General features: G+C 39.4%; 2 protein-coding genes across 2 annotated transcripts; both read right to left on the bottom strand.

Annotated features, from left to right (window-relative positions):
* Positions 1 to 334: 334 nt before the first annotated feature.
* Positions 335 to 745, bottom strand: LOC137748470 (secreted RxLR effector protein 161-like). Its single transcript, XM_068488655.1, has one exon. It carries the CDS (start codon positions 743 to 745, stop codon positions 335 to 337), a length of 411 nt encoding a protein of 136 aa, XP_068344756.1.
* Positions 746 to 9549: 8804 nt separating this feature from the next.
* LOC137724768 (pathogen-associated molecular patterns-induced protein A70-like) lies at positions 9550 to 10543 on the bottom strand. The gene has a single exon (XM_068463486.1). It carries the CDS (start codon positions 10464 to 10466, stop codon positions 9564 to 9566), a length of 903 nt encoding a protein of 300 aa, XP_068319587.1. The 5' UTR covers positions 10467 to 10543; the 3' UTR covers positions 9550 to 9563.
* Between the last annotated feature and the right edge of the window lie 1246 nt (positions 10544 to 11789).

Here is an 11789-nt window from a genome sequence, read left to right as displayed (position 1 = left end):
ATGACTTGGTGAAGAGATCGGCCAGGTTTTCCTGGGAACAGATTTGCTTGACTTCAATGTTCTGATATTGTTGCTGCTGGTGTGAGTAAAAGAACTTCGGCGTTATGTGCTTAGTGTTGTCTCCCTTGATGTATCTTTTCTTCAGCTGCTCGATACATGCTACATTGTCTTCAAAGATCGTCGTACGAAGGTCAACGACTGATGTAAGACCACTAGTGCTTCGAATATGTCCCATAACTTCTCTCAGCCAAAAGCACTCACGCGATGCTTCATGCAGGGCGAGAATCTCACCATGGTTAGACGAAGTCGCAACTAGCGTTTGCTTGGTAAACCTCTAAGATATAGTGGTGTCTTCAACGGTAAAGATATAGCCCGTTTGGGAATGTACTCTATGTAGGTCAAACAGATATCCAGCATCTGCGTAACCAACAAGGCGAGAATCAATCTGAAAGCTATAGGGGGCGACAACACTCGGAGATTCGCAGGTATAGAACAATCCTAAATCCGTAGTACCTTTGAGGTAGCGGAAAATGTTTTTAACACCATTCCAGTGCCTGCGTGTGGGTGCATTGCTGTATCTTGCCAACAGATTCACATCGAAGGAGATGTCGGGTCTAGTGCACTGAGTCAAGTACAATAAAGCCCCAATTGTACTTAGGTAAGGAACTTCGGGTTCCAAAATCTCTTCTTTATCCTCTTTTGGATGGAAAGGATCTCGTTTAGCATCTAGAGTCCGAACGACCATAGATGTACTCGAAGGCTTCGCTTTATCCTCATTAAAACGACGCAACACCTTTTGGGTGTAGTTCGATTGATGTACTAGGATTCCATCCGAACAATGCTCAATCTCCAGGCCGAGACAGTATCAAGTCTTCCCAAGATTCTTCATCTCAAATTCCGATTTCAGGTGTGTAGCAATTTCCTCAAGCTCTGCGGGAGTCCCAATGAGGTTCATGACATCGACATAAACTGTAACAATTGCAAATCTGGAATATGACTCCTTTATGAACACGCATGGGCATGGTTCGTTGTTCACTTAACCCTGACTTGTTAAATATTCACTCAAACGGTTATACCACATCCCCTCGGATTGTTTCAATCCGTAGAGTGACTTCCTCAACCTAATTGAGAGATTGGTCCATGGTCTAGAACTATTTGAACCAGTCAATGGAAGTCCTTTTGGAACTTTCATATAGATTTCCGTATCTAGATCCCCATAAAGATACACGGTTACCACGTCTATAAGCTGCATATTCAGTTTTTCGGAAACTACCAAACTGATTAGGTAGCGAAATGTTATAACGTCCATTACGGAAGAATACGTCTCCTCGTAATCAATCCTAGGGCGCTGAGAGAAGCCTTGTGCTACGAGACGTGCTTTGTATCACACTATTTCATTTTTCTCATTACGCTTCCTCACGAAAACCCACTTGTAGCCAACAAGCTTTACACGTGGTGGTGTAGGAACAATAGGTCTAAACACTTTACATTTCGCGAGCAAATCGAGTTCGACCTGGATTGCTTGTTTCCAGTTTGACCAATCGGTTCTACGTCGACATTCATCGACGGAACGTGGTTCAATGTTATCCCTAAGCATGATGTTAGTAGCTACTAAGTATGCGAATGCATCATCGACGATCATCTCATTCATATTCCAAACCTCATCCAATACTATGTAGTGGACCGAAATCTCACGATTCTCGGGAGGTCGGCATGTTTCGTCTGAAGCATCACCATAATCTAGAATAACATCATGCGTTGGGACAAATGAGTGAACGATGGTCAGATTCAAACTAGGGTCACTAGTTGGTGCCATTTTCCTCTTCTGGAGTTGTGAATCCTTTAAACCAAGGGGTCTGCCACGCTTTAGGGTCAGAGCAGATGTTTAGCTGGGCGCCAATGTACCTTGCCGCATGGAAGGTGCGGCCTCCCCACCTTCGTGGACGGTCCATCCTTCCCAGACAGGTTGTTGAGGTACGCGGGGTACATCTATCTTTGCAGATATGTTTGCAGCGGGTATATGTGATCTTGTCACATTTGCTAGATCATTAAAAGCATCAGGCATGCTTTGACCAATGCTCTGAAAATCTATAATTCGACACACCTCAGTTTCAGACTAGGCAGTGCGGAGATCTAAATGAGACATAGTGGGAGCATACCACGACAATTCGCGGCGTTCTACGGGAACGTTAGCATGCTTATCTTCCTCTAACGACTGGAAGACTGTCTCATCAAAGTGACAATCTGCAAAACGTGCGATAAAGAGATTTACTGTCAAGGTTTTTAATTATTGAACAATTGATGACGCATCATAATCGACATATATTCCCATTTTTTCTTTAAGGACCCATTTTGGTACGTAGTGACGGCGCTATTGGCACATAAATGGCGCACCCAAACACCTATAAATGCAAGACGTCAGGCTCGTATCCAGTGACCAACTGTAACAGTGAATATGGTTGGGTAGTGGTGGGCCTCAGGTGGACCAACATAGCTGCATGCAATATTGCATAGCCCCAGGTAGATACTGACAGTTTTGTTCTCATAACCAAAGTCCGAGCTATCAATTGAAGGTGCTTTATGAAAGCTTCTGCCAGGCTGTTTTAGGTATGAACATAAGGCATATGATGTTCCACATCAATCCCTACTGACATGCAATAATCGACAAAAGTCTGTGACGTAAACTCTTCAGCGTTATCCAGTCGAATCGACTTAATCGAATAATCAGGGTGGTGAGCCCTTAGCTTAATGATTTGAGTTAGGAGTTTAGCAAACGTGGCGTTGCATATGGACAACAAGAAAACATGTGACCATCTTGTCGATGCATCAACTAACACCATAAAATATTTAAATGGTCCGCAGGTTGGTTGGATAGGTTCACAAATGTCCCATTGAATCCTCTGAAGAAATTTATAAGGGTCGTGAATAATCTTTATATGGGAGGGTTGAATATTCAACTTTCCTAAAGAACACGCTTTGCATGATGGACTTATGCCTGTAAGAAGATTTGAGGATACGACGCATCATTTCTCGTCCAGGATGTCTTAAACGATCATACCAAAGCAACAAAGTGTCCTGGAACTCAGGCATAAGGTCGCCCACACTGTGGGCTTTTATGCCGCGAATGGTTGTAATGTACAACCCACTCGACAAACGTTTCAACTTCTCGTGAATATGCTTCTGGCCATATTCGTATGAAGTGATACAAAGAAATTCAGAACCATGATCTTCAGTGGTTTCAAGATGATATTTATTATCTCGAATATCTCTAAATCTCAGTAACGTTCTACTGAAACGTGGAGAATAGATTGTCTCCTTAATGGTGAAGATTGTACCATAAGACAACATGATACGTGCCTTTCCGTATCCTTCAATCAGGTTGGATGGGCCTGAGAGAGTTGTCAAATGAGCTTTCTTGGGTATGAAGTTAGTAAAATAGTGTTGTTCACGCAAGATGGTGTGCATAGTTGCACTATCTGCCAGACAACTAACTTCCCCACTAAACATACCTAGAAATAAATTGATTGAATTGGTCACATGCATAGATATAAGTCCATTCATTCAATTAAGCAATTCGAGAGAATAATATCCATTCAAATAACAATCCATAATTCAAAACAAACCAAAACCAAACATATTATTCCAAATACATAGAAAAGTTGTTCAAAATTAAACCATAAACCTAACAAAAGAGGGGGGTAGGGCCGACCACTCCTAGTGGGTTCAGCTACTAGGGGTAAAACACCCTAAAAACATGTCTAATTTATTCATCCATAGGCACTGATACCTCCTGAAAATCCGATATCTCTATTGATGTAGTTGCATCTTTCGGATGATCCACATGTATTGGTTTAATTTATGCATGAAAACTACGGGTTTCATTTGGTATGTTTTGAATGAAAACTTCGGGTTTCAAAGACACTAAATTTGAAACTACATGTTCAATTTAGTTTTTATGAACAATTAGTTCATAATGAGAGGTTCCTGCAAGAAACACATAATGCAATATGCTGATTTAAGTATAGTGGATTTGAGTTTCTTCGGGAACTCAAGTGTGAAAGCTTTGTTACTACGAAAGTATGTGACAGTTCAAAGTATAAAAATAAATTATTGAATCGTTAATGTCCAAAAATAATATTCAAGTCAATAATTTTGGATATCATTGTCAGATTAATGGACTATAAGTCACTTTTAATTAATTCAATAAATCGGGCCATACCGGGTCGATTGTAGAAACAAAATAATATTATTAGATCAAAAATATAGCCCTAAAATAATATTGGGCTTGGTGTCGTGGGTTAAGTGGCACGGGTTTGGGTGCCTTAAGTATAAAACGAGGCCCAAAAGACCTCGGGTGTAGGCTGCAGGCCATATAGGTGAGGGAGAAGCCCCAACTGCAGTTGGGTTTCAGTTTGGGCTAAAGGGGGTGCACAGAACAAGGCCCAGTAGGTGTTGACCTTGTGGGTGATGCACGGGGAAACAAAACCCAGCCCCATGGGCTGGCGTGTGGGTTCGAATGGGAGCCCAGTCGTATAGGCTGGCTTCCTGTGCTGCAAGCCGCAAGGAAACAAGGCCCAATTGAGTAGGCTGGCACCAGAGAGAGCAGGTATGCGGGGCTGGATACGTGCGGGATAAGGACCCAACAATCAAGGCTTGCCGTGGGTTTGGTCTGGATCCATGAAGGTTGTGGGCCTCCTCAGTGATAAATCTAGGGCTATAGGCCTATTCTAATCAATTAAGCCGAAGGCCTGGGGGTCCAAGTAGGTGCAGCAAAGCCCAGAGGGCTGCTACCGATGTTGTGTCGCAGGGGTGGTGCCATCCAATGTCCAATTTTCCTTTTTTTTTCAAAAAAAACCCTTAGGGTATAGGAAACCCTGAATATGCTTCTAATTTATTTTATATAATTTGACTTACAAATTCCACATAACAATTTAATTGTGCGATGCATGAAACAAATATATATATTGACAAATATATGAACATATACAATATATATATATATATATATATTGAAAAGAAAATATAAACATAGAGGGGTTCATGCATCATAGGGAATGTTTTCATGCTTCGTGGACGTTTTAAATATCTTTCTTTATTTTAAGCGTACCTGATTAGCAGAAAACGAATAAGCCTTTGAATGTGGTGGATGATAGCCTCCTCTTACGATGCGTCAATTCATCAGCTTCTGGCAAGAGCGTGCTGATAACGTGTTGTAGGCCTATTTGATTGAGCGCTCTAGGGTTTAGAGGGAGAGAGGGGTGCGGCAAGATTGAGGGAGAAGAGAGATTGATTTAATTGTGAGGTGTGTTTGATTCAGCCCATTGTACCTTTATTTATACTAGTCAAAGGGTAAAACCTTTCCCATTAGGATTACAACATTTAATAGGTAATCTAATCCTAATAGGAATATATAATACTTTCCCAGATTCCCTAAGATTTTACACAATCATATTTTTATTCTAAATATGACTGCAACAATTGAATAATTATTTTGTTTTTAATTTTCAATAATTAATTGCAATTTCTCTTCTTATTATCAAACTCAATATTATTGGACAATTATTTCGTTTTTAACTTTTAATATTTAATTTCGGTTTTCTCTTCTCCTTCCTTTTTTTTTTAATTGAAAATTTATTTGGTTAACAATTTTAAATTGGAAATTTATTTGGTCAGGACCCTATGCACTACCAATTGGTCAGTATTTACTGTCACATCCCGGCCCGGGGTGGACCACTTCCCGGGCCCGATCCACCACCGTAGCACGATATTGTTCGCTTTGGGCTTACCATTCCCTCATGGTTTTGTTTTTGGGAACTCACGAGCAACTTCCCAGTGGGTCACCCATCATGGGATTGCTCTAGCCTCCTTCTCGCTTAACTTCGGAGTTCCTACGGAACCCGAAGCTAGTGAGCTCCCAAAATGCCTCATGCTAAGTAGGGATGAGAATATACATTTAAGGATCACCCCCTGGGCGATGTGGGATGTCACAATCCACCCCCCTTAGGGGCCCGACGTCCTCGTCGGCACACACGCGGCCAGGGTTAGGCTCTGATACCAATTTGTCACATCCCGGCCCGGGGCGGACCACTTTCCGGGCCCGATCCACCACTGTAGCACGATATTGTCCGCTTTGGGCTTACCATTCCCTCACGGTTTTGTTTTTGGGAACTCACGAGCAACTTCCCAGTGGGTCACCCATCATGGGATTGCTCTAGCCTCCTTCTCGCTTAACTTCGGAGTTCCTACGGAACCCGAAGCTAGTGAGCTCCCAAAAGGCCTCATGCTAAGTAGGGATGGGAATATACATTTAAGGATCAACCCCTGAGCGATGTGGGATGTCACAATCCACCCCCCTTAGGGGCCCGACGTCCTCGTCGGCACACACGCGGCCAGGGTTAGACTCTGATACCAAATTGTCACATCCCGGCCCAAGGCGGATCACTTTCGGGGCCGACTCCACCACCGTAGCACGATATTGTCCGCTTTGGGCTTACCATTCCCTCACGGTTTTGTTTTTGGGAACTCACGAGCAACTTCCCAGTGGGTCACCCATCATGGGATTGCTCTAGCCTCCTTCTCGCTTAACTTCGGAGTTCCTACGGAACCCGAAGCTAGTGAGCTCCCAAAAGGCCTCATGCTAAGTAGGGATGGGAATATACATTTAAGGATCACCCTCTGGATGATGTGGGATGTCACATTTACGAAAAAGGTAACGTTAGAGATACTAAATTTCTAGATCAAATAATATGAATGTTGATGATTGAATTATTATTTAAGTGTTGATTAACGTACTTATTTCATAGTAATGATAAATCATTTGATTTGCAAACTTAATTTAAAAATTTGATCCTTCTAGCATTATTTTTACCAAAAATCATTCTACCTAAATGCTACAAACTTTTTGTCACATTTGCATCGTTTTTTGAGTGCTGCAAATTGACATATTCCTTGAAATGACATAATTAATAACTCACTTGAGGTAAAAACAATAACACTAGATGATGGATCAATAAATGTCTTTCTTCAGTAATCAAGTTATCCACAAAGAAAGAGCGTACTTAATTAAAACAAAACAATTGATTTACTGGTCTTTCGTTATCAAAATGAATAATCTAGCTAGAACTTAAATAGAAACGAAGCAGACCCGCAGTAATTAATTAAGAGTAATATTAGGGAAACTATCTATTTAGGAATGAGATTTATTTTGGATTTCTGTGTTTGAAATCGAAGGACCGAGAGATCTGGACCGTTCAAGAGAGAGAAAGAGATTTAGATTGTTCAAGTTTTTGGGTTTTTGTGAAGTGGGCCAGTAATATAGGCTAATTGGAATTGAGTGGTCTGTATCTCTTGGCCCACAAGCTTTGGACACAGATATCCGACATTTTAATTATATTCTGTAAACCATATAATGTAATTGTTGGTGATTAAATTATTACGTAAATGTTGATCAACGTGCTTATTTCCTATTTGTAATTCATTACATGGTTCACAAATTTAGTCTACCTAACATTACTTTTGTTAATTAAACATATAATTTGGTAGAGAATTTAAAACCGGTAGGAACCGAAAAGGGTGTTGCAAACTCATCTATAAGGGAACGTACTACCTAATCTCTTGAGCTTAATAATTAATTAATTAATTTGGTTGACGAATTTGTACCACTTTTGAGGAATCAGGATCCTCTTCGGATTCTTTTTGTGAGAATCTTAGGAATCTTCAAATCGTGTCCGTTCATCGTACATCATGTGGTAAAAAATTATTTTAAATACTTTTATTTAAAATTAAATATAAATAGTACCTGATAAAAACTGATCGCACGATATACGATGAACAGATACTATTTGAGGATTCACACGAGACATTTGAGCACCATGAAAGGCCTTTTTTCAAGAAAAAAAATATAAATATTAACCAAAAAGTACAATCCATTTTTTAAGAAACAAATAAACATGTTCATGCATGTGAGATGGTGAGAATCTTGCAACGACTTTTTGAAACTTATTTGTTCGACCTTGGAAAATGAACAGATAGGTGTAGATCGTGGGAATTGAGGGCGTGCCGCTAATAGACGGACTTTAATTTTTCTTGTAAGTAGAAAACTAAATCACAATATGAAAATGATTCATAAAGAGAAATTTGTATTGAAATACTTAGTGGCTATAAGAAGATGACGAAATTGTAAATGGTGAGCTAGCTGCACAAAAAGAGAAAGCAAATAAAATCTACAGCTTTGCCAAAGAAGGCTTGCTTTGATTTTGAGAGAGCTTGTAGAAGGTATGGTACTTCTTCATCGAAACTACTTGATTGAGAGAGATTTGGAGAAGGAATGGTACTCCTCTCCTGGTCAAGGACTCCAAGATCCTTCTCTTCGGTGGCTCACTAAATAACTTCGAGAAACTTGGTTGAAATGGTAATTCCCAACTTCAAGTAATTGTTTATTTAGTACAATGATTGCATATATATTGACCGAAAGGAGAATTCAAGTAATGCTTTTTCGTTAGTTTTGAGTCTGTTTGTCGTTGTTGGTGCTTATTGATTTTCAATACTACTGAATGTTTGTGATTTACGTTGTTTATAATTTCAATTGTTCATAGGTTAACGACAGGTTCATAGTATTAACTTTTAAAGGCGTTTAGAGGTGTTCAAGGAAAAGTGAAGTCTTTCAACTAACTTTCCGTGTTATTTGAGGCCTAGTTAATGCTTCCTGTGTAGTTTGATATTTCATAGTATATAAATCAATGGTGATGTTGTTAGCTTTGTAAAGGTTGTAATTCTTTTTTAATATGTGATTATTTAAAAAATTGTATATATAGTAACTTTCCAATTTTGTGGGTTTTGTATATATTTTTTTATTTTAGATTTTTATTTTTTTATAACGGACATTACTCGTGGTAAATTATTAATCCACAACGACCATAGTACCCGTGGTGTTAAATTCCAATTTACAACGGGCACCGTATGTGGTTACATTATATTTGATAACGGGCATAGCCCGTGGTAGAAACTGAGACTTTTTATCACATCCAGATTACTAACGGGCACAATGTCCTTGATGGATTGCAATCTATCACAAACATTCATCGTGGTAGATGAGCAAGATGTCCCACATGTGAAGCCAAACAACTACATCACTCCGTTGTGTTGTCCATGTGTTAGGGTCAAAAATTCGCCACATGTGAGGGGATGTGTTGAGAATGAGTTTCATATTGATGAGATGAGGGACCTTGCATAGGCTTATAAGAGGTTGAACTACTTCCTATATTACCAATTGATTTTATGATGGAACCTCAACTTTCTTCGCATTTAACCTACTACTTTTACGTAAGCCTTTCAATGCTTTGATTGAGAATTAAATATGTTTATAGTTATATATTTCATAAAATACTCATTAATTACTTCAACTTACTACCAAGTGCTGTTACCAAAATAATCCACAAAACTGAATAAATACCATTACATTCACAAACCCACAGCCAACAACCAAAAAAAAAAAAAAAAAAAAAACCCGATAAATTAAATTTAAAAATGGGAAAAAAACTTACTTATTATTGGCAACTTTTTTTTTATTTTCTTTTAAGCGTTTCTTTGTAACGTAAGAGCGAGTCCAGCCTCTGCAGTCTCAGCTGCTGCTTAAACCTGTTTATGAAATCGTCAGCTTTCGCGTCAACCGCTTCATCGCCTCCAAACGACCTCGTTTTCTCCATCCGAGGTGTCGCAGGCCTTTCGTCGTCGTTTCCTTCAACCCCTCCTCGGAGCCGCGATTTCTCGCTAGTCGACTTTTTTATCTTCTCATGCTGGTTTACCCGAGCCCCATTACTCGGGTTCGACTTGCTCCGATGAACCAAGTTTTCTTGTCTCGAAAAGGGGTCGCGGCCCTCACGTTCGGACTCCTCCGGTTCGTAAATTTTATTCTCTGGATTGGCATGTTCGGACCGGTAGAATGGGAAATCCATCGACTTGAGCCGCTCCAAAAGCGAGGGTGTCCTAGCTAACCCGACCGGACTATCGCAGACTATCGGACTCGAACCAGGTTGTTGTTCTGCTGATTCGCCGGACTGGTGTTCTGGATTGGTGGATTGTTCGAATTTGTGGTGGGAAAAGTTGATAGACCGGATCCGGTCCAGCAGCGAAGGACTTCTTTCGAGTTGGTGTGAGGGAGTCCGGTTTAACTCGGTCGAATTATCTAAATTTGCATGTTGTGGCGCCGCGTACTGGGTTTCCGGGTTCGGTTGCTCGAATTTGTAGTGGGAGAAGTTTATCGACCGGACCCGGTCCAAGAATGAGGGAGCTCGTTCGAGTTGGGGCGAGTTGAACAGGCCGAGTTGCTCTTCTTGCTGCTGCAGTTGTTGATGCTGAGGCCTTTTGTGGGTCCCATGGCGGGAGCTGAGGACTATGATGCCGATGATGAGGTTGAGGAGGAGGAAGAGCGAGGTGGGCGTGAACCAGCTGAGCATCGATGTCAACATGGCCAAAGACGAGTACGGGTCCTCTATGTTGCGGCGTCTCAGCTGCTTTGAGCTGAGAGAGAGAGAGAGAGAGAGAGAGAGAGTGGTTGTTTTTGACGAAAACGGAGGAGCTTTTCGGCGAGTAGGATAAAGCAGACGGATTAATATATATAATGGCGAGAGGTGACGTCTTTTTTGTTTGGGAGTGCGTGGTGATCACAGGGCGTATCAACGTGTTGCACGCGTCTTTATTGTTTTCACACGTAAGTTGATTTGATAAGTGCACAAGTTATAACTTAATACAAATAAAAAAAATTCTTAAGCTTTATTAAGTAGAAATGAATGTTTTTTATTTTTTGTTGTTACTTACCCTTAAGTTTAACTCCACCTATCATCTAACATAATATTGAAAGAGAGATTTAATCACAACATTTAGGGTAACAATATGAGAGAGGGTAACAGTATTCTTCATTTTTGATTATTGAAAAAACAAAATTTAAGTAGAAACTCGCACTTACATGTTATTAATTTTGCAGTATTAAATCTTCGTTTTATTATAGAAAATCATGAGTAATACTTCATTTAATTAGATATTCTGAAACTTGATGTCATAAGGCTTAAATTAATGTTGGAAAGACTAAAGTTTTAGGCCATGTTATTTAACTCTATTATATACACAAGAGTTGATGAGTACACAAAACATTGATTTTCATATGATATGTAAGATATTGTACAAGCTTTGTTGCCATTCACTTAATTAAACAATTTCATTCACCAAGAATTGCCAAGCCTTTTGGAGTATTAACATCATCTCCTCCAAGGATATTAACTTAAATTAGCTCTAATTATTGGTACTTCACACGTGTTACTTACTTGTACTAACATACTTTTTAACAACAGAAACAAGGTAGTGCCGATTATGAATCAGATGTATGCACATGAACTAAAGTAATTAACAAAGAGATTACAACGATAAATCAATAATTTGTTACGAAATAAAATTTTTATCTCTTAAACAATAATTGTTGATAATTTTTGTTGTTGTAACTATAACACATAAATCAACAAAGTCTCTCAATCAAGCCTAACTTTGAATCAAATTGACATGGCCTTGTTTACACCAAAATAAATAGAACGATAATAGGGAGATCATTTTTTAGATCATATTTTAGACACCATATAATGTGATGGTTAATTATGATTGAAATTCTTCAATAAAGGAAACTTAACCATCAACTATCACATTATGTAATTTACAATATATGATAAAAATATGGTTTTCTTTGTATTTTCCAAATAGAAAACATTGTCTTATAATTATACCTGACAATTTCTTACACCACA

Source organism: Pyrus communis, chromosome 1 (genome assembly GCF_963583255.1).
Source record: "Pyrus communis chromosome 1, drPyrComm1.1, whole genome shotgun sequence".
Classification (NCBI taxonomy): Eukaryota; Viridiplantae; Streptophyta; class Magnoliopsida; order Rosales; family Rosaceae; genus Pyrus; species Pyrus communis.
This window is presented reverse-complemented; position numbering and strand designations above follow the sequence as displayed.